The sequence below is a fragment of the Somniosus microcephalus genome, chromosome 26 (assembly GCF_052327205.1).
Source record: "Somniosus microcephalus isolate GS21.2 chromosome 26, FLI_Smic_1.0, whole genome shotgun sequence".
NCBI classification, from domain to species: domain Eukaryota; kingdom Metazoa; phylum Chordata; class Chondrichthyes; order Squaliformes; family Somniosidae; genus Somniosus; species Somniosus microcephalus.
The window spans coordinates 20337673-20365592 of record NC_141012.1 but is presented as its reverse complement, the minus strand read 5'-3'; the positions used below and the strand labels follow the sequence as shown (position 1 = coordinate 20365592).

The window sequence follows — 27920 nt, the reverse complement described above, 5'->3', positions numbered from 1 at the left end:
AGGCTGTACCAAGTCAGGGGAATTGAAATCTGAATTTCAGTCTTGAACCTATGGATCTAATGGTCAGATTTGGATTTCTTACTGCTGAACTCCGTGTTGTAGCATGGCTGCAACTGTTACCCATCGCCACACCCTGCACTTTGTAAGTATGTATGTCAAATTGCATAATCAGCATTCAAAGTCTGGGTTAATCAAAATGGGGCAAATACAAAATAGTATGAATAGATTTGAAATGGATCAATTTCGTAAAAATTTTGGCTCCAAACTCTAAAGCTTATTTCCATTTTATACCTGAGAACACAAATGGAAAGTGATGCAATTTAATAAAATGATAAAATAAAACTCAATCATGTGATAAATAATAACACTTTAATATCAAAGATCAAGAACAGTGTACTACTGGAGTAACTTTGCAAAAACATGTTCCTTCACCTTCATTTCTCTTCTCAAACATTAATGTCAAATGAAGAATAAACTTGTATGCCTCGTTTTGCTATTTGTGAAGGAGGAGACTACCCCTAAATACTAGGGAAATATAGATGGTAACTGAACGATGGCCCTGATTTTGAGAGAACTTTGCAGTTCTTGCAGAGATGTATTGCAACACATCTTGTCACAACAACCAGCGCATGTCCAATTACAACATCTGACTTTGAAAACTAATTATGCAACAATAGCAATTACTGTATTTTCCTAAATTATAACAGAGACTACACTTCACAAGTACTTCAATGGCTGTAAAGCCCTTCGGGGCGTCCTGAGGTCGTGAAAAACGGTATATAAATGCAAGTTCTTTCTTTAGCAGAACATAGACCTAATTGTTTTACATAATTATTTATTTTACAAACTTAAAACTATTAAATGGCAAAGAGTATATGGCAAAGAGGGGAGGGGAAATTTAGAATTCTAAAGAGAAAGGTCAAGGCAATAGAGTAGTGTAGCGATTTGGGTAAAACTAAGCAGAGTGTGACAGGAAGGGACAGAGAGTTTAACGGCAGCAGTGCAGTAGAGAATAAGGTCAAAGCAGGGCCTAATGGTAAAAAAATTTAATTAAAGGCTCTTTATCTAAATGCATGAAGCATTCGTAACAAGATAGACAAACTAGTGGCACAAATAGAGATAAATGGAGTAGTATATAGGCCCCCTAACATTAGCTATACCGTTGGACAGAATATTAATCAAGAAATAGTAGGAGCTTTCAACAAAGGTAATGCAATAATCTTGGGGCACTTTAATCTTCATATAGACTGGACAAATCAAATTGGCAAAGGTAGTCTGGAGGACGAGTTCATGGAATGCATTCGGGACAGTTTCCTAGAACAATATGTCATGGAACCAACCAGGGAACAGGCTATTTTAGATCTTGTATTGTGTAATGAGACAGGATTAATTAGCAATCTCAGTAAAGGATCCTCTGGGGCAGAGTGATCATAATATGATAGAATTTCACATTAATTTTGATAGTGACTTGCCTAAGTCTGAAACTAGAGTCTTAAACTTAAATAAAGCTAATTACATAGGTATGAGAGGCGAGTTGGTTAAGGTAGACTAGAAAAATAGATTAAATGGTATAGCAGTAGATAAGCAGTGGCTAGCCATTTAAAGAAATATTTCATAATTCTCAACAAAAATACATTCCATTGAGAAACAAAAACTCAACGGGAGAAGTGATCCAACCGTGGCTAACTAAAGAAGTTAAGGATAGCATTAGATTGAAAGAAGCAGCTTATAATGTTGCAAAGAATAATAGTAAGCCTGAGGATTGGGAGAGTTTCAGAAACCAGCAAAGGTTGGCCAAAAAATTGAAAAAAGGGAAAAAATAGAATGAGAGAAAACTAGCAAGAAATATAAAAGCAGATTGTAAGAGCTTCTACAAGTACGTAAAAAGGAAGAGAGTAGCAAAAGTAAACGTTGGTCCCTTAGAGGCTGAGACAGGAGAAATTATTATGGGGAATAAGGAAATGGCAGAAACGTTAAACAAATATTTTGTATCTGTCTTCACAGTAGAAGACACAAAAAGCATACCAAAAATGGTGGGGAACCAAGGGGCTAATGAGGGTGAGGAGCTTAACGTAATTAACATAAGTAGAGAAAAAATATTAGAGAAACTAATGGGACTAAAAGCTGACAAATCCCCTGGACCTGACGGCTTACATCCTAGGGTTCTAAAAGCGGTGGCTGAAGAGATAGTGGATGCATTGGTTCTGATCTTCCAAAATTCCCTCGATTCTAGAATGGTCCTAGCAGATGGGAAGTTTGCAAATATAACACTGCTATTCAAGAAAGGAGGGAATGAAAAACAGGGAACTACAGGGCAGTTAGCCTGTCATCGGGAAAATGCTGGAATCCATTGTTAAGGAAGTGGTATCAGGGCACTTAGAAAATCACAACATGATTAGGCAGAGTCAACGTGGTTTTATGAAAGGGAAATCATGTTTGACAAATTTATTAGAGCTTTTTTAGGATGTAACTAGCAGGGTAGATAAAGGGGAACCAGTGGATGTAGTATATTTGGATTTCCAAAAGGCATTCGATAAGGTGCCACATAAAAGATTATTACACAAGGTTAGGGCTCATGGGGTTGGGATAATATAGTAGCATGGATAGAGAATTGGTTAACGGAGAGAAAACAGAGAGTAGGGATAAACAAATCTTTTTCAGGTTGGCAGGCTGTAACTAATGGGGTGCCGCAAGGATCAGTGTTGGGGCCTCAGCTATTTACAATCGATATTAATGACCTAGATGAAGGGACCGAGTGTAATGTATCCAAGTTTGCTGATGATACAAAAATAGGTGGGACAGTAAGCTGTGAGGAAACCACAAAGAGTCTGCAAAGGGATATAGATAGACTGAGTGAGTGGCAGTAAGGTGGCAGATAAGAGTATAATGTAGAGAAATGTGAGGTTATTCACTTTGGTAGGAAGAATAGAAAAACAATATTTTTTAAATGGTGAGAAACTTTCAAATGTTGGTGTTCAGAGAGATTTGGGTGTCCTCGTGCAAGAAACACAGAAAGCTAGCATGCAGGTACAGCAAGCAATAAGGAAGGCAAATGGCATGTTGGCCTTTATTGCAAGAGGGTTAGAGTATAAGAGTAAGGAAGTCTTGCTACAATTGTACAGGGCCTTGGTGAGACCACACCTGGAGTACTGTGCACAGATTTGGTCTCCTTATCTAAGGAAGGATATACTTGCCTTGGAGGCGGTGCAATGAAGGTTCACTAGATTGATTCCTGGGATGAGAGAGCTGTCCTATGATGAGAGATTGTGTAGAATGGGCCTATACTCTCTGGAGTTTAGAAGAATGAGAGGTGATCTCATTGAAACATACAAGATTCTGAAGAGCATTGACAGGGTAGATGCTGAGAGGTTGTTTCCCCTGGCTGGAGTGTCTAGAACTGGGGGAGCATAGTCTCAGGATAAGGGGTCGGCCATTTAAGACTGAGATGAGGAGGAATTCCTTCACTCAGAGCGTTGTGAATCTTTGGAATTCTCTGCCCCAGAGGGCTGTGAATGCTGAGTCTTTGAGTGTATTCAAGGCTGAGATCGATAGATTTTTGCACTCTAGGGGAATCAAGGGATATGGAGATCGGGCGGGAAAGTGGAATTGAGGTCGATGATCAGCCATGATCTTATTGAATGGCGGAGCAGGCTCGAGGGGCCGTATGGCCTACCCCTGCTCCTATTTCTTATGTTCTTATTCCTTGTAACTAAAGTACTGACTTTTACCTCACTTTTGAGCATTACCTCCATAAATCATCAATAATAATGAGGTGAGCCGCCACAAAAAAATGTCAGCAGTACACGTTGGCCCATCAACATATTCTCTATGTACAGTAAACTCACTGACGGGACCGAGCTGGTGCCGTACCATCAAAAGTGCCGGACATACCAGCATAATGTTGAAACATACGGAACTGAAAAGCTCCGTGTGAATCAACAAACCCTGTTGCTTAGCAACAGCTTCAAAACAGTCGGCTGCAGCTGCAAGCATCTCTAGCTGAAGCTGTTGCTATAGCTACAGACCTTGCAGTGCCTGAATGGGGAAAAAAAAAAGCAACGAAAACTAAAAAAACTTATAGAAAACGTCTCCTAATTTTTGCCGTTAGATCGAGTATTCCGGACATATAACCTCCGGATAAACCAAAGTTTCCTGTACATGAAAATACATAATTTATTACAAATAATTTTTTTAAAAGATGACAGGAGGTATCAAAACATTGGTCAATGAAAGAGTTAAAGAGCGGATAAGAAGTTCCCCGAAAGCTCAATGGGTTTATCCAGTGAATGGCCGAGCAGGAATGTCTTAGGTTCAGCCTCTGGTCTATATTGAGTTAGCTATCTCAGCCAGAGAGGCAGTGGGAGTACTACAACTGGCCTCAGTTGCCACAAGTTAAGGATTGGGGTGCGGGGGGGGTAAATCAGCCAAGATCCCTACTCCTAATTGCTATCCAGGAGCCCCTGCTAGAATTGCATGTATGTGGGCATCAGATAAGGACAGGATCACATTCAGCTGTATATCCTCCATGTTCAAGTGCCATGGAAACTCTCACTATCATGGCTCACAAAAGAATAAAAGTCACTTTCGCAAAGTAACAGAAGCTGCCTGGCTCAGCAAAGAGTCAATAACCTCAGGACAGAGGGAGGAAGTGGCAGAGGAAATCAACTAAAATGCAGATGACTGATGTGAATATTCAATATAAGACATTTGTGGGGGGGGGGGGGGGGGATTTATGTTCTGCTACACATTCTCCTTCAGAGAGGACAATAGCTGGTACTTTCTTGTGAAGCTGTAGCCCTGATTCCTATTAACTAAAAAAACACAAGCATCCTCCTAACACCCAAAACCAAAGGTTAATGAACTTTGCAGGAACACGTATCTTTTCAAAATTAATTAGAATAAAATTGCTCATTCTCCTTTGCGCATTCTTGCAGGATTACGACTATAGGCCATTTTTATTAAGTGTAGCCAATGTATAAAAATATCCACCATGCAATTTTGTTAATTTTCTAACAATGACAATATTATTCATAGCCAATTATTTAAAGGTTGATTTTCAACAGGTGCAAATAGCCTTTACAAGGTATGACAGCAGTAAAATCTTAATACTGCCAACAGATAAGGGATTTCATTCAAGATCACCTTGGAAGGGTTTTGTTCTGTGCGTTTCATTTATTCCACTTGTGGCTTAATTTCTTCCACCTCTTCATACCTCCCCCAACCATACCTACCCTTAGAAAGACTGCCTTTACATAATTACCTTCAGGCAAGAGGCTGGGACAGGCTGACCACCAATGCCACTTTCTCCTCGTCAGAATGTGCACTTCTAACAAGTGTGATCATATTTTCCTTTCTGTTTGGGGGAAGAGAGCAACCTTGCGAGTATTGAGGAAAAACTCATCCCAACCCTTGTTGGCAGATTCAAGTTACAGCTAACTCCGAGACTAAAACCCAACATCACTTGGTTAGAAATTAAGTAGAACAGACATAGACCATAAAGAAGCAGAGGCATCTTTAACAATTTAGGGGTGCACAACAGATTTGTGTGCAGAATATATCATCCCGCAACCTTCCAATTTCAATTTGCCCCTGAAGCAGGTACTGAGCAGAGGCTCGGTACTTCCTCAATCAGAAAACATTGAACTACCTATCAGATGACCTGAGAGGAGAAAGAAAAATACAAAAGGAACAACCACAAATAAAAATTATATAGCAAATATAACAAAATTAAAAAAAAATTTAAATCATAGAACTGGAGGCAGTTATGATTCAGGCTTGTTCCCAATACCTGTTCTCAAGCTCACTGTAGGAAGACAGCTTCCATGGGTAAGCTCTATGATCAGATATTTAACCTTAAATGTTTAGTATTTGGGATATGAACATGCCACTGGACAAACTATCCTCCTATTTATTGCAAACTTGCTACTAGATGGTAGGTAAAATTCTATTACTTCTCATGTCCTTTCAGAAGGCGGATAGTGACAGATACTCTTTGTAACAAGCTAAGCTAATAGTGTAAACTAGTTTATTCAATAATTATTTATTTATTTACACAAGCAAGCAGTTCAGTATCTCCCCTCTACAATACTTGAAGTCTGAAACCAGTTTGCAAGGGGTTAATCAAACAAACTAGTCAGGCAAGTCCCTTTGAATCCATCTTATAGAATGTGAGATGAAGTGATTCTCAGGAAGAAAATAAGCAACACTGTTCCTCATTTAGTTACAGAAGTTAATCCATCCTCATGCCACAACAGGTTAAGCCAAATTGCTGACATAGGAAATGTGCTGCTTTTTATGCTCATATATGATCCCTTTTGAAGAAGGCTTTGAAAGTAATCTGAATAGCACAATATTTACAAGCATAAAGACACATGGATTACCACATTAAGGGAATGAAATTGGGCAATGCCAGGGATGGTCAATGGAAAAGAAAATCAAGTGCGGTGTAAAAGGGCTGCCGATTCGCTATCAACTTGTTTTGCGCTATTGTAGTTGACCAGTTTCAGCCCGTAGTGTTTGGTGAGGCATATAAATATATAACATCTGAGTTTGGCAATTTTGGTAGGATTTCAATCTATAATAGTTGTTTGACCCATTCCATTCACAGCTGGTGCAAAGCAAATTTACCTTAATTGATATACGTCTGATCAAAAGCATGCAGTCTTCTTCCTGCAACCCACCCTAATCAATACATTAGCATGTCAACATTTTTGCTGCCTTCAACAAGATAGTGTGGCAGTTGCCTGGGCATCTCATCTATGATATTTTGAGTGTGGTGTTTTAAAACTGCTATTTCAGACTAAGCAAAAATAAAGGAAACAAATCAATTTTTGTCACAGACACTACAGAACTTTTCTAACAGTCAAATCCCAATGTTCATTTAAACAGCAGGTAAATTTCATTTAGCACTGGAAGGCTGCTTCCATTAGTTACTGCATTCAAGAGATGTGGGGATGGAGGGCGGTGGGGGGAATTCAAGGAGAAAAACTGAAAATGGAAGGAAAAACTTGTAATATTCCTCATATCAGCTTGGCTCAGTTGGTAGTGTTGTAGGCTGAAACCCAAGTGGAGGACTGAAGAACTGCTGCATTGGTGGAGGTGCTGCTTGAAACCAAAGTTTCATCTGTCTTTTCAGTTGAAAATTCAAGATCCCATGGCAGTACTCGAAGAAGGGCAGGGAATACTCCCAGGGGGAAAAATTGGGTCACGCCCCCTTTGAAAAAGTTAGCGCTCAGGCGCCGTAAATTGAATGGTAGCGCCCCAAGCAGGAGGCGGGGCTACTGAAAGCACTCCCCCTCCCTCTTGGGGCACTACCATTCAATATTGCGGCGCTACGTGCAACAGCACCATACGCGTCGGCACGTAGCACCGTGGTATTAAAGGCCTCCCTCCCCTGATTGAAAGGGAGAGGCCTAGCGCAGCGTGCACCGGGGTCCTGCTGGACTACCGGGGAGCAGGATGCCAGCAAAAGAGGAGTGCCGGGCTGACCGATCGAGGCCAGCACCCGCCGCAGGAGGAGGCGAAAGGGGACAGTGTGGCAGGTGGCCCAAAAAAAATGGCCGCTCGGCACCTGCCCTTTAATTTGCGCCACCGCGGCCTGTTGGACATATCGTCTGGCGGTAGGTCAGGGGGCACGAGCGAAGTGTGCGGCTGGGGCGCTACACAAGGTGATGACGTCATCGTCGGAGGCGCCGCGCTGCGGGGCACTACCAGCTACCGCTGCCGCTAACCTCCCACTGAATTTTGTGGGAGGCGTTAGCGGCGCCGCGCGTGGGCGCTAGGTGCTTTGCACACCCCCCCGTTAGCGCCCCTAACGGGAGGCACAAAGCAACCCAATTTCCCCCTCCCAGTGTCTTGACCAACATTCTTCCCTCCATAAATAATTCCTAAAAGCAAATTAATTGGTCATTTCATTTCATTGTCATGTTGGGTCATTACTGTGTACATTTATCTACATAACGATAGTCATCGTACTCCAAAAGTATCTCATTGTATGAAGTGCATCTAGACATCTCAGCAATGTGATATGGCATTATATAAATGCGAGCATTTCTTTTATTCAATAACATTTAATCGACTGCATCGTTTATCTCTACCAGGTTTCCTTAAGCATAGTTGATGCAAATCAACAGCAATAACTAAAACATATTCCTCACTTTTTAAATATCCTCCATGTAATACAAAACAATACCAGTAAGGTCACTTGCATACCTGAATTCAAATCCTGGTCAGAAAAGGATGGCTCACTGCTTTGCATATTCTTGTCTAAATAATCATTTTCTGCCGCTGCATCCTCTTTGGACTCTCTTCCTTTCAAATTCATCTGTGTTCTTCCCAGCAGCTTCTCTTGTTCCAAGATGAAGTCCTCCATGCCTGCTACGCAAAGGCCTTCCGATAACTGAGTGAAACAAAACAGTTGCATAGTAACAAGAACGAGTTCTGGCATAATCACAATAACACAGCTTTCTATCAAAAGTTAGGCTAATACATCTGGAAAATTCATAATGCATGAAAGAATTTTAGCAATTTACCAGCACACCTGTCTACATAACAAGAGTGACTACACATCAAAAAATAATTTATTAGATGCAAGGCACTTTGAAATTTACTGAGAACATGATAAAATGCTATATAAATGCAAGTTATTTATTTTTTAACCTAAAGTACATTGCTCATTCAGAATTCTTACATAACCATTTAAGAATTACAGTAGACTGTAGAACAAGAACACTCCTGGATATAATACCACTACTAATGAATTACCTTTGTTGAATACTCCCTTTGCGACAGAAAACCTATGTACAGAAAAAAGTAATCTTTGCAAAGCTACCCTTGCTAGAATACATTTTTTGGTTCAAATAGCAGACTTGCATAAGCTGCCCTATAATATTTCCCAAACTCATTATGTATCTTTCCAGATAAAAAAATGAACCAGCAGAATCTTAAAATTGCTGGGCCATTTCGGCGTGAAATTAGAAATCACTTTTTCACACAAAGGGGAGTGGAAATCTGGAACTTGCTCCCTCAAAAGGCTGTGGCTGCTGGGTCAATTAGAATTTTCAAGACTGAGACTGATAGATTGTTGTTAGGTAAGAGATAGCGAAATGGATCAAAGGCGGGTAAAAGGAGTTGAGGTACAGATCAACCTGATCTAATAATATCTGAACAGGCAGAGCAGATCTCGTTTAACATTATATCCGAAAGACAGTGGGGTTGGTTTTCAGTGTGCCGTGAGGCGGGCTTTTAGGCGTGCGGGGGGCAAAAATCCCGAATTCGGGGATCCCGACACCATCCTGCCCAAAACCCGCCTCCACGTAAGTTTCAAAGGAGGCGGGTACCCCCCCGCACTGGGACCCGCTGACCCGAGGCGGGAAGGGATTAGTGCCAATTAACTGCCTGTTAACAGGTAGTTAACGGGCAGTTTTTAGCCTAATCCCTATTTTGAAGGGTGTCGTGTGGGATTCCCGACGGCTCCAAACCACGCCAAGTTAGAGGAGGCGGGACGTCGGGTTGAAGGACTTGGAGGGGTCGAGATGTCGGTGTTCAGGTGAGTGATGGGTGCATGAGTGCAAAGGTAAGTGTGTTTGATGTGTCTAAAGTGTGTAAAGATGTTTAAATTACCTGTACTTACCTTTACAGCCTTCCTTCCTCTAGGCTTCGGGAGTCCATCATTCAGCCGGCACAGAAAGCAGAATGGCCGCGAGCTGTCAAAAGTGACAGCCTTCAGCTTTCAGTGCCGGCGAGATTTCTAACTGAGTCTGCGTAGAAGGACTCAGGTTAGAAGTAAGACTGTCAGTGTTTGACAGCTTCAAACAGCTGTGAAACACTGATATTTCATCTGTCAACACGTCTTGACAGATGAAATTTCAGTCTGTGACGTCACCTGTTGCCGGGTGGCCCTTAATTGGCCTGCTGAGCCCGCTGGGCAGGCTCAACAAGGTCAATCAAGGGAAAATCGCGTGGATTGGCCGCATCTCGATGGAGGCGAGACTAAAACCCGAAAGTTGTAGTCCCGCCTCCTTCCCGACTTCTGAATGAAAATCCAGCCCTGCACCTCTGACAATACAGCACTGAAGTATCACCGCAGATTATATGCTCAAATCCTGCAGTGGGATTTGATTTCACAACCTCCTGGCTCAGAGGCAAGAGTGCTATTATGAGCCAAGCTGGGCAAAATTGACTATGCAATTTGTGCATTCCTATCCACTTGCAGCCCACCTTCATTTCCCAGACAGCATATAGTAACTAAACCGAATACATGCCCGATACGAGACTCCCAAAACAAGCGCTCTACTCGGAGCTCTGGCACGGCAAGAGAGCCCCAGGTGGGCAGAGGAAACGCTTCAACGACACCCTCAAAGCCTCCTTGAAAAAGTACAACATCCTCACCGACACCTGGGAATCCCTGGCCCAAGACCGCACAAAGTGGAGGAGAAGCATCCGGGAAGGCGCCGAACACCTCGAGTCTCTTCGCCGGGAGCAAGCGGAAGCCAAGCACAGGCAGTGCAAGGAGCGCACGTCAACCCAAGCACCCCACCCACCCGCCCCTTCAACCACCGTCTGCCCCACCTGTGACAGAGACTGTAGTTCCCGCATTGGACTCATCAGTCACCTGCGAACTCATTTTTAATGTGGAAGCAAGTCATCCTCGGTTCCAAGGGACTGCCTAAGAAGAAGTAACTAAACTATTGCAGTGAATTATTTTTCACATTCTGTTGCAGTGTTGTAAGATGTCGAAAGTGATCCATTTCTTTAAAAATTAAAAATTCCATCAGATTCTATACTTCCAAAAAAAAACACATGAAACCGGAGTTTATACCATGGGCGGTTAAGGAGTGATATAACTGTATTTCTACCGTTTAGATGAATTACAAGGCAGTTAACTAATTGAGAAGTGTTCAGGTAACAGTTGAACAGTCTAGATTGGACACCTAAATTTGAGATTAATTACTTGAGATTATTCAACAATACGAGTTATTATTCAATAATTGCTCATTGATCTTCCGTGGAGCCATGTTCAGAGACAAAAACGATTCTCTTTCTTCCTACAACTGTTATAAAAGTCAAATTGCTTACATACAGCTAGCATATAAAATAACTAAAATACTCATCCTTAAGTACAATAGGCTCTTCCCATGCCATAGGCCAATCACCTTGCTATAAACAGACACTTATGACAGCTACTTATTTTAAGAAATAAGTAGATGCATATCTGTGGCACTTGTAATCCCGCCATGGGCCATCTGTACCTCACTTTCCCATTACTGTTGGCCCTGGCAAACCTGTTACTCAGCCCATCTTTGAGCCTCCAATCACAATCGGCCAGCTGTGGGGCATTACCAGAGCTAGAATTCAACAACAACTTGCACTTTTATAGACCCTTTAATATAACAAAATATCCCAAAGTGCTTCACTGAGACAAAAATAACAGGACACCAAGCAGTGGTGGGAGAATGATTAATGATGGTGTCCAAAGGCATAATCAGAGATTTGAGGAAGCTTTTACATAGAAACATAGAAACATAGAAGATAGGAGCAGGAGTAGGCCATTCGGCCCCTCGAGCCTGTTCCGCCATTTAATGAGATCATGGCTGATCATCCAAATTCAGTATCCTGTCCCTGCTTTCTCCCCATATCCCTTGATCCCTTCAGCCTTAAGAAATATATTTAACTCCTTCTTGAATATATTTAATGAATTGGCCTCAACTGCCTTGTGTGGTAGAGAATTCCACAGGTTCACCACTCTCTGGGTGAAGAAATTCCTCCTCATCTCTGTCCTAAATGGCTTACCCCTTATCTTTGGAAGCAGAAAGAGGTAGCAAGGCAGAGGGATTCGCAGAGAGTGTTCCAAGTGGAGACAAAACAGCTGAAGCTTCTGTGGCCAAAAATGTAGCCGAGGGAAGGGGAAATGCAAAGGAGACCAGAGCTGGAAAAGTGGTAGACACTCAGTAGAAGATACGGTTGAAGGAGGTTGCGGAGGACGATGCAATGGTGGTACAAGTAGATGAGGTCAAGGATTTTTAAATAAATGCATTGGTGGAATGCGGAGCCAATAAAGAATGGCATGGACAGGGTCATAGGGGAGTAGCGTTTGGTACTGGATAACATGCAGGCAACAGAATGTAGGATCAATGGCAACTTGTAAAGGGTGGAACCTGGAAGGTCAACAAGAACTGCATTGGAGTAACCAAGTCTAGCGATGACGCAGGTATGGATAAGGTAGGGGCAGAGGTGCAAGCTCAACTTTATGTGAAACAGGGTAACAAGGTTGCACACCATCAGGCACCACCTGAGCAAGCAGCCATGAGGAGGGATAGAATCGCAGATAAAGGTGCAGAATATTTGGCAGGAGTCAAACAGGAAGCCTTACCCCTTCAGTTAGGAGGTTTTCCATCCTATACAACCTATGGCTCAATGAAACATCTGCCCTCCAGTTTATTTTTCCCATGAAATAGGTGTTTTCCACTTGACAACTGCCTAGTGTGGCACATTTACATAGAAACATAGAAACATTGAAAATAGGAGCAGGAGTAGGCCATTTGGCCCTTCGAGCCTGCTCCGCCATTCAATGAGATCATGGCTGATCATCCAAATTCAGTACCCTGTCCCTGCCTTCTCCCCATATCCCTTGATCCCTTTAGCCTTAAGAAATATATCCAACTCTTTCTTGAATATATTTAATGAACTGGCCTCCACCGCCCTCTGTGGCAGAGAATTCCACAGGTTCACCACTCTCTGGGTGAAGAAATTCCTCCTCATTTCAGTCCTAAATGGCTTACCCCATAGCCTTAGACTATGACCCCTGGTTCTGGACTCCCCGGCCATCAGAAACATCCTTCCTGCATCTAGTCTGTCCAGGCCTGACAGAATTTTATAGGTTTCGATGAGATCCCCTCTCAATCTTCTAAACTCCAGTGAGTATAAGCCCAATCGACACAAACTCTCCTCATACGTCATTCCTGCCATCCCAGGTATCAGCCTGGTGAATCTTCGCTGCACTCCTTCCATGGCAAGAACGTCCTTCCTCAGGTAAGGTGACCAAAACTGCACACAATACTCAAGGTGCGGTCTCACCAAGGCCCTGTACAACTGTAGCAAGACATCCTTGTTCCTGTACTCGAACCCTCTTGCTACGAAGGCCAACATACCATTTGCCTTCTTAACCGCCTGCTGCACCTGCATGCTTACCTTCAGCGACTGGTGCACAAGAACACCCAGGTCTCTTTGCACTTCCCCTTCTCCCAATCTATTGCCATTCAAATAATAATCTGCCTTCCTGTTTTTGCCACCAAAGTGGATAACCTCACATTTATCCACATTATATTGAAATCAGGAGCTCACTGACACAAACACAAACCCATGTACCAATTTTCTGTGGTGCAGTCAAAGACTCTTGAGGAAGGCTCGTCAGGATTACAGCCCTTGACGAAAAGTTAACAAATATCCCTGGTCTATTTGACTGAATTTCATGTATCCAGTTTTTGTGCTGGTACTAGCAGTCAGTGATCTATCTTGTGAAGCTATCTGCTCACAATATCTCTCCGTTCCTTCTCTCTTCAGAAATGCAATTGTCTTCTGACCTTTATACTGTCCCTTTAAATGGCCTTCTTTCATAACTATTCCAAAAATCTTACGATCCTTGGAGTGAAAAAGCTCACTGACTTCCTGAACCCTGAACTCTGGTAAGCAATTATGGATCAATTTTGTTAATTCCTTTCATCATCTTGAAATATTCAATTTGATCATAAGATTTCAAATTGAGGCTCACAGACAACAACATTTATATAGCAAATTTAAGGTAGTAAAACATCACAAGGTGCTTCACAGAAGCAATTATCAAACAAAATTTGACACTGAGCAACATAAGGTGATATTAGGACAGATGACCAAAAGCTTGGTCAAAGAGGTAGGTTTTAAGGAGTGTCTTAAAGGAGGAGAGAGAAGTGGAGAGGTTTAGGGAGGGAATTCCAGAGCTTAGGCCCTAGGCAGCTGAAGGCACTGCCGCCAATGGTAGAGCGGTGAAAATCGGGGATGCGCAAGAGGCCAGAATTAGATGAGCGCAGAGGTCTCGGAGGGTTGTAGGGCTGGAGGAGTTTACAGAGATAGGGAGAGGGTGGGCGGGGGGGGGGGGGGGGCGGGGGGGGGGGGGGAGACCATGGAGGTATTTGAAAACAAGGATGAGAATTTTAAAATTGAGGCGTTGCTGGACCGGGAGCCAATGTAGGTCAGCGAGCGCAGGACTGAGGGGTGAACAGAACTTGGTACAAGTTAGGATACGGGCAACAGCGTTTTGAATGAGTTCCAGTTTACGGTGGGTGTAAGGTGGAAGGCTGGCCGACCTTCGGGATCTGCGAGGGATCAAAAGAGGTCATCAGATTGGGGCTGGATGAATTTAACCCCAAGAGCACACTTTCTCAATAATTGTTTACTCTATACATTTTCTATATTTATTGATTTACTAATACATTTTCTGCTGCCTTTTACTAATAAAAAATGTTTCCTGCAACGACAGCTCCATTTTCCATTTTGGTAGCTGACACGTTCTTTCAGAAGTTAGGACAGAGAATCCCTGGGATTATGTTAGCATTTGCAGGAGTTCCAAGAGTGAGTCAATGCTTGTGGGAAGCCCTACACAGAAAGCCTGAAAACCACTGAATTAGATCACATTGAAACCGCCTCAATCCACAATTGATCATGAAATTCTACACCCGGCACATATTATTTTATTATATTAGGTTAAATTTGTGATGCGAGGCTGCCAGGCACCTCCACTGTGGCACTGGTTTCACAGCGGTTTCACTGTGAACTTCTTTACATCATAAAGCAACTTCAAAATCTACTTCATTTCTATTTTTACCACTGCTATAAACATAATATTGGGCTAGATTTTCGGGGAGCCGTCAGGCGGGGTTTCAGGCGTGTTGGGGGGGGGGGGGGAAACCCGACTTTGGGGGACCCGACACCATCCCGCCCAAAACCCCGCCCCACGTAAGTTTCAGGGGCGGCGGGTACCCGCCCCGCACTGGGACCCGCCAAAATCAGGCGGGAAGGGATTAGTGCCAATTAACTGCCTGTTAACAGGTAGTTAACAGGCAGTTTTTAGCCTAATCCCCATTTTGAGGGGTTTCGTGTGGGTTTCCCGATGGCTCCAAACCACGCCAGGTTGGAGCGGCGGGCCATCGGGTTGAAGGAGTTGGAGGAGTCGCGATGTCGGCGCTCAGGTGAGTGATGGGTGCATGAGTGTAAAGGTAAGTGTGTTTGGTGTGTCTAAAGTGTGTAAAGAACTTTTACTTACCTTTACTTAACTTAACAGCCTTTCTTCCTCTAGGCGTCGGGAGCGCATCAGTCAGCCGGCACTTAAAGCTGAGCGGCTGCGATCTGTGAAAAGTGACAGCCTTCAGCTTTGTGTGCTGCTGAGATTTCTAAATGAGTCTGCGTAGAAGGACTCAGCTTAGAAATCAGAGTGTCAGTGTTTGACAGCTTCAAACAGCTGTGAAACGCTGATATTTCATCTGTCAGAAATCTTGACAGATGAAATTGCAGTCTGTGACGTCACCTGTTGCCAGGTGGCCCTTAATTGGCCTGCTGAGCCCGCTGGGCAGGCTCAACAAGGTCAATCAAGGGAAAATCGCGCGGATTGGCCGGACATCGAAGTAGGCGGGTCAAAAACCCGAAAGGGGAAGTCCCGCCTTCTTCCCGACAGGTTCCACAAAATCAACCCCAATGAATAGGAAACAGGGGGGTATCACTAAATTATCCCACACGTAGGTTAGTAAATCTTTCTCATTGTGGAAGAAATGGTGATAACTCACAATCCCACACTGCCTATTTACTGCTGAACATGCAAATAAATGGAGAAAATTGCGGCTTAATCCAGGAAAGCATCACCCAGGGCATACTCTATGTCACCTATGAAATGCCACTGAAAAGGTTAATCTCATTTTATATATTTTTAATACTCCCTTTGTTGCACTGTTATCATGATCATAGCTTCTGAGTTTCAAGAAATTACACTGTTTCCATAATCAAATAAATTACGATTAGAAATATGTGACACGTCATCAGTGAGCTCAGCAGGTACTGTTCTCGCTGTGAGCCATAATGATTTTGCACTATTTGGGAGACCTCAGCTCGCTCTTAGCTGCCGCACAGCTTGGCTGCAGCACTGCAATGCACTGCTGAAGGCATCATTCTTCCGCTGAGACATTGGACCAGAATTTGCAGTGGGTAACGACGGTGAACTGTCAGCACTCGCCATCATTACCCCTCTGAATCTGACCGCAACTGCACAATTTAGTGCATGCGCCATCTAAACGCAGAAATCCTGAAGTTGCGGTCAGTCATTCACGGCTCCGACACTGGCTGCGCTGCACCGCCATAGAAATTCCCATTATAGAGCCCGGCAATCAATTGAACGTCAAAAAAGGCAAACTTCTCGCCACAGGGAGATCACAAGATCTCTGTGGGCAACTTTCTTCGGGGCCGGCGGCAAGCGTCTTTGCTATGCCGCTGACCGTAAATTACGGGCCATTGAACAAGGTTCCTTCTTGTGCCAAAGCATGATAAATGTTCTATTGTACAAAGCAGGAAGTATCCTGAGTATTCCAGATGATAATCCCTCAAAATAAACAAACAAACCCTACCAGTACTTTGTGTCACCAAAGGCTCAATGGGAATGACATGTGCAATCTCCATTGGGCTGTTCGTAGTTAAATATATTACCAGGACAAGCAATAAACACTAGGATAATTTTTCAAGTTCCAAATAAAACTACTTGTTCTGAATGCAAACCAAATAAAAAGATTTTACCAGATAAGCCAACTCCTGAAAGGGTGATATTTAATACCACATGCAATGAAAACACCAGAGTTTTATTTGGAACACAGATGGAGCGAACTATCCAACCTCAGTAGCCACCTGTAATTCAGTCTGTCTGTCTAACCGCGCAGGAAGCAAGTTGGATTGTTGAAGAAAATAGCGCCACAAAAGCTGAAAAAATGTACCATAGTATTTGTTTCCTTTGAAATATTACATCTTAGAACTTTGAAGGTACATTACAATTACTCATTTCCAAATGATTCTTTTTCTTTGCATTCTGCAATACTTAAATTATAGATGACATTGGGCTTAAGCCTGAATTTTGACCAAATCTGTAATTCTCTTCATGGGTTGCAGCTACTCACAAGCCAACATGTGCAGACGGCAATAGCCAGTAAAATCAATGCAGTCTTTTCTTAGTCAGTATAAAAACTAAACTGGCATTTATAATAAACTTGAAGAGGTAACTAAGTGGAATATTTTTGTGTATGTACTATGATAGTCTTGAATAACAGTTTCTATTTATTGCACTTTGGTAATGTGCTGAAAAGCAACAGCACTTTTGTGCTTGTTTATCAGGAGTTACTTTTTCCAACTACTCTAATTCCAGACCTATAAAATGCCTTCTGGAAATCCTGTGATATAATTTATGTTTTGTTTTGCAAAACAAGAGAGTTTTATTTGGAACACAGATGAAGCAAACTATCCAGACTCAGTCGCCACCTGTAACCCAGTCTGTCTGTCTAACCACACCGGAAACAAGTTGGATTGTTCAAGAAAATAGCGCCGCATTGGTCTACGTTTTGCAACTGCGATTAGCTAAGGACGTGTTTTTTTTTAAAGTTAACTCACCAATATCTGAATTGGTTTCCTGAATGTACCATTCATACTTACACACCATTATACTTTCTCCCAGGCCACTGTCAAGTCACTTTGTCACTGGCTGTGGGAAGATGCAATAGAAGAATGCAGATTGCCTCAATTCCAAATTTTTCCTCCCCACTTCCTGTAAAGCAAGATGGTGCTTCCTTGGGGATTTGACTGAGATCAGGAACTCACCATAAATGTAAAATTGGAGATGTAAACTCACATCTTATTAATCCAGTCATCCAACACCCTACACCACAGGACATTTTTCAGGAACATATTTAAGGAAGGCCTCGTTATTATTTCTAACAGTGAACTTGTGACTTCCTGACTTTACAGATCCTTGGTAACATATTGAAGACTGTATCTGTGAAGAAAGAGGTGAAATAGGAATGATTAAAAATACAAAATAAATACTGTTATGCAAGATATCCCTTGTTCCTGGGACTAGGGACAGGGTCACTGGCAAGGCTTGGAAGCTAAGCAGAGCCAAGCCTGGTTAGTACCTGGAGGGGTGACCATCAGGGAAGACCAGGTGCAGAAGGTCACGGAAGGAGCCCCGAGGAGGGGCGGTTGGTGAGAAGGTCACGGAAGGAACCCCGGGAGGGGCGGCTGGTGAGCAGGCCCGGGCGTTGGGCTGAAGATTGTCGGACAGGAGGAATGGTGGAAATGGAATGGCGGCGCGCACAGACGCAGCGGCTTTGCTTCTCCCAGGACGGTGCTATTTACGTTTAATGTTAATGTTATTTGTACTGGACTCATGGGAGCTTGCAAGATCACATTTCGTTGTTCATGTACTTGTGCATTGTACAATGACAATAAAGTTGAATTATTATTATTATTATTAGTAATGAGTCCAGACTGTATGCAATCTTCTCTGGTTTCCTTCCTTTGCTGTCTCAAGTGGTTCATATAGACTTCTTATCTTCCACATAAAGATCAACTCACAACTGCAGTTTAAAGACTAGTGCAAATAAGAACACAAGAACATAAGAAATAGGAGCAGGAGTAGGCCATACGGCCCCTCAAGCCTGCTCCGCTATTCAATAAGATCATGGCTAATCTTCAACCTAAACTCCACTTTCCTGTCCGATCCCCATTTCCCTTGATTCCCTTAGAGTCCAAATGAAGTCCCCTAAATATTCCAAACCTCCGAAAGCTTCTATAATCTCTGTTCACTTCCTTGTATCCCTAACCACTCACATCCTCTACCCACTTCAAACTCCACTTCCTTCTCTGTCTACTCACTTTCAAACTCCTAACTGTCTAGCCTTATGCTCTCCATTTGCCATGAGAATTCTGTAGCTGTTGATTTGCTCAATCACTTTGATGCCCTTGTCCCTAGTAAAACCATTGCTCTTTCCCACCCTGGTCATTCCCCCATATCCAGTCAACTTCCTCACTCCCTCAAGTCCAAAGGGTGCAGATACTTGAACGTACCTGTTGCACAAGTGGTTTGGCCAGCCATTACTATATCTGACTGGACCACATCAAGCACTACCTGGCTCTGCGCTCCTCTGCCAAAACTGCTCACTACTCCAAGATCACCTTAGAATGCAAAGAGATATCCCAGCTTCTTTTCTCCATTACCAACCATCTCCTGAAAACCCTCTCCCCTGCCCCCTTCACCCTCACTTTCAACAAATGCGAGTAGCTTATGGGCTTCTTTGTCACTAAGATTGAGACTACCATCAACAACAACAACTTGCATTCAGAAAGTGCCTTTAACGTAGTAAAACATCCCGAGGCGCTTCACAGGAGCGATTATCAAACAAAATTTGACACCAAACCACCTAAGGAGATATTAGGACAGATGACTGAAAGTTTGGTCAAAGAGGTAGGTTTTAAGGAGCGTCTTACAAGAGGAGTGCCACACAAGAGATTATTAAACAAAATTAGGGCACATAGGATTGGGAGTAATATACTAGCATGGATTGAGGATTGGTTAACGGACAGAAAACAGAGAGTAGGAATAAACGGGTCATTTTCGGGTTGGCAGGCTGTAACTAGTGAGGTACTGCAAGGATCGGTGCGGTAAAATTGAAGTGTGAGCCAATGTAGGTCAGTAAGCAGAGGGGTGATGGATGAACGAGACTTGGTGAGAGATAGGATATGGGCACCTGAGTTTTGGATGTGCTCAAGTTTATGGAGGATGGAACATGGGAGGCCAGCCAGGAGAGCATTGGAAGAGTCTAGTCTAGAGGTAACAAAGGCTGGTAAATGAGAGTTTCAGCAGCAGATGAGTTGAGGCAGGGGTGGAGTCGGGCGATGTTACGGAGGTGGATGTAGGCGGTCTTAGTGACGGCGCGGATATGTGATAGTGAAGCTCATCTCGGGGTCAAATACGACACCAAGATTGCGAACGGTCTGGTTCAGCCTCAGACAGTTGCCAGGGAGAGGGATGGAATCGGTGGCTAGGAAACGGAGTTTGTGGCAGGGACCGACAACAATGGCTTCGGTCTTCCCATTATTTAGTTGGGAGAAATTTCTGCTCAGCTAGTACTGGCTGTCGGACAAGCAGTGTGACAAATTAGAGACAGTGGAAGGGTCAAGAGAGGTGGTGGTGAGGTACAGCTAAGTGTCGTCAGCGTACATGTGGAACCTAACGTGTTTTTGGATACTGTCACTGAGGGGCAGCATGTAGATGAGAAATAGGAGGGGGCCAAGCAATGTTCCCTCTACGTTTTTTTTGTATTGAGCAGGCCACAAACTCCTTTGAGCCCGACCTTTTCATCAGTGGGCAAATTTTACCACAACAACTTTTACACCAACAACGGCAGCAACAGCAACCACTTAAAAGCATATATACCGTAATGCCTTATTGCCACCCCACCGTCTCGAATCATGAGACAATCAGACAAGGTTCTATACAAGTTTAACATAACTTCTCTGCTTTTGAATTTTATTCCTCTAGAAATTAATCCCAGTGCTTTATTTGCACTTTTAAGGCTTTTTTAAGCTGCCTTGCTACTTTTAATGATTTGAGAATCTATACCCCTACATCCCTTTGCACTGCTACTCCATTTAGTCTCTTATTTTCCAAGCAGTACGTAGCGTCCTTATTCCTCCTACCAAAATGCAGCACCTCACAATTTGTCATTTACATGCCCATTCTGCAACTTTGTTTACGGTAAAATTAACATCACTTTCCCATTTTTTTTCCAGCTTTAAACAATTTTCCGAATTAAAAAAAATCTCATTTTTGTTTCTGACAAAGGCAACCTTTGTTTCCCCCAGGCGTTTTGAATTCTTCCACAGACAGATGTGCTAATTGGGTTGGCCTGTAGAAAGTGAGGTGCCTCAACATTTCTAAAAATATAAACCTGACGCCAGAATTCTGATTTTCAAAAGTAAGCTCCAATTGTCCCCACTTTTTATGTTAAGGTTTTTATTAACTTTCATCAGCAACAAGACTAAAACCATAAATCCACCCTGGTGCAATATTTGATTTATTAAAAAGTAGCAAATAAAAGTAAGTTAAACTTGTGTTAATCACTCCTCTTCCTTCTGCTAAAATGCTTCCTCACTTCATGTAATGATTGAAAGCATGATCTTACAAACCCATCTGCAGTAGGATCATTTTATTTTTTCACGTACAGCTCAAAATTTGCATAAACTCGTTTCTCATTTCCTCTCCTAAAACATATCACTGCCATCTGACAGCAACAAAGTCCCTTCTTACTCACCTGTAGCAGGCTTAATAAGATGAGATACACATGGTTATCTACCAATCTCCCCCACCGATTTTTAATGCACTGAGCTGGCCCGCTCCGAAAGGCCCCGTGGGGACCGCAGAGTTTGTGTAACACAGGCCCCTGGAACAGTGGCACCAAAGCAGAAGGAGGGAGACGCTGGCCTCATCACCATGGCAACCGGCAGAGCACGGCTCCTCTACAGCTTCTGCCTGCACCACGTGGAACTTCCCAGAGGCCAACAAAACCAACCCCTCACCCATTCCCTTATCATGTGGCCGCTGCCCCAACTCTTTTGTTACTTTCCAATTGGGATCGGCTCTGAGGTCGCAAGACTCGCTAACGACTCTGTCTGCATTCCGGGCCATTGTGTATTGGACTCCTCCCCTGCTCCAGGAGTCCAGTTCTCTGTGCGACATTTAATGTGAAGTGCGCGCGAGACGTGTGTGTAGCCACGCAGCCGTGCACCTTAAAGGGAACAGTGGAGCCAAGTAAAGATCCTTAGGGGGACTCCAGAGATGACGGTGCAGAAGCAGGAAGAGAACCCATTGCTGATGATTCTCTGGCTACGACTGGATAGATAAGAATGGAGCCAGTCCCACCCAGCTGGACAATGGAAGAGAGGCGTTGGAGGAGGATAGTGTGGTCAACCGTGTTAAAGGCTGCAGATGGGTCGAGAAGGAATAGTTTACCATCCTATCAGCTGTCTTTGCCGCAACTCCTCCCGCCCCTCCCCCCGTCCAACAAGACAAAATTCCCTGAAGGTTCTCCCGACCTAGCCCTGAACTAGTCTTTCTCTAGTTTCTGTCCTGTCTCCCACTCCAACCAACTTCCCTAACTCGCACGCTAGCTGAATTTGTAAATGGTTCCCTCAGCTCAGGTACTGTCCTTCTCCCTCAGCTCAGGTACTGTCCTTCTCCCTCAGCTCAGGTACTGTCCTTCTCCCTCAGCTCAGGTACTGTCCTTTTCCCTCAGCTCGGGTACTCTCCTTCTCCCTCAGCTCGGGTACTGTCCTTCTCCCTCAGCTCAGGTACTGTCCTTCTCCCTCAGCTCAGGTACTGTCCTTCTCCCTCAGCTCAGGTACTGTCCTTTTCCCTCAGCTCAGGTACTGTCCTTTTCCCTCAGCTCGGGTACTGTCCTTCTCCCTCAGCTCAGGTACTGTCCTTCTCCCTCAGCTCAGGTACTGTCCTTCTCCCTCAGCTCAGGTACTGTCCTTCTCCCTCAGCTCAGGTACTGTCCTTCTCCCTCAGCTCAGGTACTGTCCTTCTCCCTCAGCTCGGGTACTGTCCTTCTCCCTCAGCTCAGGTACTGTCCTTCTCCCTCAGCTCGGGTACTGTCCTTCTCCCTCAGCTCGGGTACTGTCCTTCTCCCTCAGCTCGGGTACTGTCCTTCTCCCTCAGCTCGGGTACTGTCCTTCTCCCTCAGCTCAGGTACTGTCCTTCTCCCTCAGCTCAGGTACTGTCCTTCTCCCTCAGCTCGGGTACTGTCCTTCTCCCTCAGCTCAGGTACTGTCCTTCTCCCTCAGCTCGGGTACTCTCCTTCTCCCTCAGCTCGGGTACTGTCCTTCTCCCTCAGCTCAGGTACTGTCCTTCTCCCTCAGCTCGGGTACTGTCCTTCTCCCTCAGCTCAGGTACTGTCCTTCTCCCTCAGCTCAGGTACTGTCCTTCTCCCTTTCAAAGCTGCCATCATTACCATCGTCCTCGAAAAATCCACCTTTGACGCCTGTGTCCTTGCAAGCTACCGCCCCATCTCCAACCTTCCTTTCCTCTCCAAAGTATTTGAACATATTGTCACCTCCCAAATCCGTGCCCATCTTTCCCACAACTCCATGTTTGAATCGCTCCAATCAGGTTTCCACCCCTACCACAGCATTGAAATTACTCTAATCAAAGTCACAAATGGCATCATCTGTAGCCTTTGACACGGTCGACCACACCATCCTCTTTCAACAGCTCTCCTCCGTTGTCCAGCTCAGTGGGACGGCCCTAGCCTGGTTCCACTCTTACCTACCCAATCATAGCCAGAAAATCTCCTGCAATGACTTCTTGTCTTGCCCCTGCACTGTTACCATATCCGCGACTCTGTATGCATCCCCCTCCCCGGCCACTGTCTCAGATTGAAGCCGACTGTTCGCAACCTTGGCATTCTCATGACCCCGAGCTGAGCTTCCAACCCCATATCTCCACCATCACAAAGACCCCCTACATCACCTCCATAACATTGTCCATGTCCACCTCTGCCTCAGCCCATCTGCTGCTAAAACCCCTCTTCCATGTCTTTGTCACCTCCAGATTCAACTATTCCAATGCACTCCTGGTCAGCCTCTCATCCTCAACCTTCCATAAACTCTGCTGCCCGTATCCAAAACCTGCTCACCCATTCGCCCTGTGCTCGCTGACCTATGTTGGCTCCTGGTCTCCCAATGCCCCCAACTTAAAATTCTCATGTTAAAACTTCTTCATGGCCTTACACTTTACTAATTCTGGAACCTCCTCCAGCTTACAACCCTCCGATAACTCTATGGAGAAAAAATTTGTTCCGTTAGCACCAGTAGATGGCGCTAATGCGGCATTGAGAGCTGCAACAACAGCTCCTGTTGAATCCAGTGCCGCACGCCAAATCAGGACACCCCCCGCCCCCCCCCCCCCCCCTCGTAGCGCTGCCAGTAACAGCGATCGCTGGGGATTTCAACGCCAGGGAGATCGTGACGTCAGTGAGTGTGCAACTCGCACTGAACACCCGATCTGCCAAATTGCTTCTCGCCACTTACCTCACCGCCTGGAGTTAACAATGACAGGGAGAGCTGGCGTGCAGCACCAGGAAGCCAGCTCCAGGGATGTTATTTAAAGGGATCAGCCTCAATCACTTGCACCTGACAGGTTAGTGAAGTTTCAGTGCCTGTGTGTTAGTTCCTGATACTGCAACAGTTTTATTTAGTGATTTGAAGGTTCTTTGGTATCAGGAATGTTGTGGCAAGTAGAAAAGTGCAAAATTTATTCTTGAAAGATTCAACCTACAGCACTTGCTAAAAGTCATGGGGGCTCTACTGGCAGTCCACCTCGCCCTCCAGGATCTACGGCGGAGGGAGCGGAGGCAATGAGGAAGACAGGAACATGTGCACAGAGGGAGAAGGAAGAAGATGAGAAACAGGAGGGAGGGAGGAGGCAGCTGGACAGTCGGGATTCTGGATGGGCTGACCGTGACCGGCTCATCAGACTTCAATTTGAATGAACAAAACCCCAGATCCCCATTGCTCACCACATCTCCATCATACCATCCCTATGTCATGCCATATCACAGCGTCCTCCTGGGCGCAAAAGTGTAATGAGACCACAAAATATTCCAAACTCTATTAATAAATTTTTGCATAAACATATCATACATATCACCACGCGTTCTAATGACTAATGACCCTTGTGCCTGCCATAGTTGAATAGCTGTCATGGTGTGCAAGGTGTGAGATGTGGGTGTGAGTGTTGGTAGGTAGAGATTGTTGGTGGGTGAGTGCTGGGGGTGTGGTACATTGAGCAGTTTGTGAAGCTTGTGGTATAGATGGTGTATGTAGCATTTGTTGAAGCCTTCACTCACCCTGCCCACCCGTGTGAGCTTGTTAAAGTTATTCCTGCACTGGGTGTGGGTCCTGGGGACCACAGTGCTGTCAGTGTTGTGGTGTGCCATCTCCCTCCACATTTGTGTGGCAGACTTGTGGCGAGGGCCTCCTGCCAGTTGGTGGGCACAGGACCGGCCGCTTTCTCTCCACCGCTAAAACCAATGCCTCCAAAGCTTCATGGGAAAATCTGTGAGATCTCTCCCTGGGGCGGCAATCTGCCATCAGGATTTGTAAATAAGTGCTCCTTCTCCTTGTCCTTCTTATGGTTGTTGAGGCAGCTGCACAGCCAACAATGCTGAGATTGAGGTGCTGCAGCATCAACGGACTGCCGCTTTAAGCAGTAAAAAAAGCCTGCGGCAAGCATTACTTGCGTTTAGACTACACCCGATATTGGTCCATCTTTTCAGTGTAACACCAATGAGCTTGGGTTTTTAGACTAGATTCATAGCTCCAATCATTTCAATAAGGAGTGCGGCCGAATTTTGCGTGCAGTCTAGACGATTTTCACCTGGTGCTAATTCACCATTTTTAGTCTAAACACTGCCCATTCCTTGGCAAAAATGAATTTCTAGCCCTTGATTCCTCCAACTCTGGCCTCTTACGCATGCCCCAGTTCCTTCGACCCGCCTTTGGTGGTCATGCCTTGAGCCATCCAAGTGAATCAACACTCACTGCTAGGAGATTTTACAAACCAATGGTAATACTTGCACATCTGTGAGTATGTGAGACTGAGAGAGGCAGACAGAGGAGGAACAGAAGAAATAAAACATGAGAGAGGTAGGACAGAGAAACAGGGAGACAGGGAGACAGACAGAGAACAGAGTGTAGAAAAAGTGAAAAATATGTATTTCTGATGTTTTGTCTGTTTTTTGTGTGTGTAATCAAGATTTCTTTAAAGGCAATGTTTTAATTTATTAGTACCAAGAGCTAAATGATTGTTCCACTTATCTGTTACTATTTAGACAGTAATGTGCCAATAGGGATCTCCTACCAAAAGCTAATAACAGTCCTCAGTGTTAGTATCTCTTTACATCAGATTGCCAAGCATGGAGGCCAAGATGTAACATAGACAGCATAGAAAAGATGACTATTTGTCATCTGACCTCTTTGGCAATTTTTCAAAATTTGGTTAATGAGTCATTTGTTGCCTTTCTGCATTTAGATGCAGTCTATTTTAGAAGGCAAGATCCTGACATAATGTGAATAATATGTTGACAATGTCATTAGTGCAAAAACATTATTGTAAATCTGTCTTTGCAGAAATGAATTAATATAGGTTTATCGTACAATTTAAAAATTTTTAGCGGTCCCATAACCACTTTTTCCACAATTATATTTAGTATCTTCTGGCTAGAATGTATAGGTTTGGTTTTAAAAATCACAATTTACCAATTTCTGGGATTTTCACGTGAAAGGGAGAAAAGTACAAGCCCTTCTAAAGTCTCAACAAGTACAGAGTTAGAAAATGACTGACTCTTCATAATGGCATCTTAGAATGCAACGGACATTAATCTCAGGAGCGCCAATGGAGACACTAACTGATTAAGCCTGTGAGTTACCTTAGCTCAGTGCTACTCTGGCGTCTTCCTGACGTGAAATGTTGAGTCTCCATGGGGCTGCGCAGCACGGATTTAAATTGAGACTACTCGTTGACACATGGAAGGTATTTAGAAAAATACTTAGGGCAGTAACCTTATTACATGTTGATATACAGAAACAGAAATAAAGAGAACTTTACATTGAAAGTACTTCTCTTACAGTAATATTTTCTTCTTGGTGTCAGTTTGGCTCAGTATCAGTACTCTTGCCTTTGAGCCAAGTTGGAGATTCAAGCCTTCCTCCTGGACTTGTACATATAATCTAGGCTGACACTTGAATTATCAACGTTACTGGTTATTGGATGAGATGTCCTGTCTGTTTATTCAGATGGACTTAAAAGATGCCATGTTGCTATTCAAGGAACAGAAGGACATTCTCCCTGTCCTGTCCAACATTCATCCGCCTACACCGCCCAAACAGATTAACTCTTTGTGGGTCCTTGCTGTGTGCAAATTGGCTGCCACATTTGCCTACATAACAAGTTATCAGGGCTCCAAGGGTCAGATTATGAGGAGAGATTAAATAAACTACGCTTGTATTCCCTGGAATAGAGAAGATTAAGGGGTGATATGATTGAGGTTTTTAGGGTTTTGATTGGTGATATTGTAGTGTAGACGGTAGCACAAAACGACAAAGAGATATTAATAGATTAAGTGAGTGGGTGAAACTGTGGCAGATGGATTTCAACACAGGTAATTGTGAAGTCATCATTTTGGACTAAAAAAGGATACATCAGAGCATTATTTAAATAGTGAAAAGCTAGGAACAGTGGAGGTCCAAAGAGATTTTAGGGTTTATGTACACAGATCACTAAAATGTAGTACAGGAAACTTTGTGCTATCCGGCACCGACGGGACCGAGCTGTTGCCGTCCCATCAAAACTGCCGGACAAACCAGCGCTAATGTTGAAACATACGGAGATTTTGAGCTCCGTATCTGGCAACAAGCCCTGCAGCTTCTAAACAGTCGGCCGTACCTTGCAAGCGTCTCTGTAGCTTAGCAACAGCTTCAGCGAGACCTTGCAGAGCCTGACTGGTGAAAAAAAAGCAACGAAAAGAAAAAAAACCTAACGAAACGGCTCCTGATTTTTGCCGGTGGCTCGAGCATTCCGGACAGTTAACCTCCGGATAAACCAAAGTTTCCTGTAGTCAGGTACAAAAAAAAATAATCAAAAAGGCTAATGGAATGTTAGCCTTTAACTAGAGGACCAGAATATAAAGGGGAGTTAGTTTTGCTAAAGTTACACAAAAACTTGGTTAGACCAGATTTGGAATACTAAATGTATCCTCATGGGATTTGCGGACATAATACAGAGGTGTAGTATTCATAACAAG

General features: G+C 43.9%; 1 protein-coding gene across 2 annotated transcripts in view; it reads right to left on the bottom strand.

Moving 5' to 3' along the window:
• Window positions 1-27920, bottom strand: part of snx19b (sorting nexin 19b) — a 223150-nt gene that overhangs the window by 174979 nt on the left and 20251 nt on the right. For both annotated transcript variants that reach the window (XM_085967946.1, XM_085967945.1), the window contains exon 7: window positions 8212-8398. In XM_085967946.1, the coding sequence (XP_085824072.1) occupies window positions 8212-8398 (187 nt within the window). The remainder of the gene's footprint in view (window positions 1-8211; window positions 8399-27920) is intronic.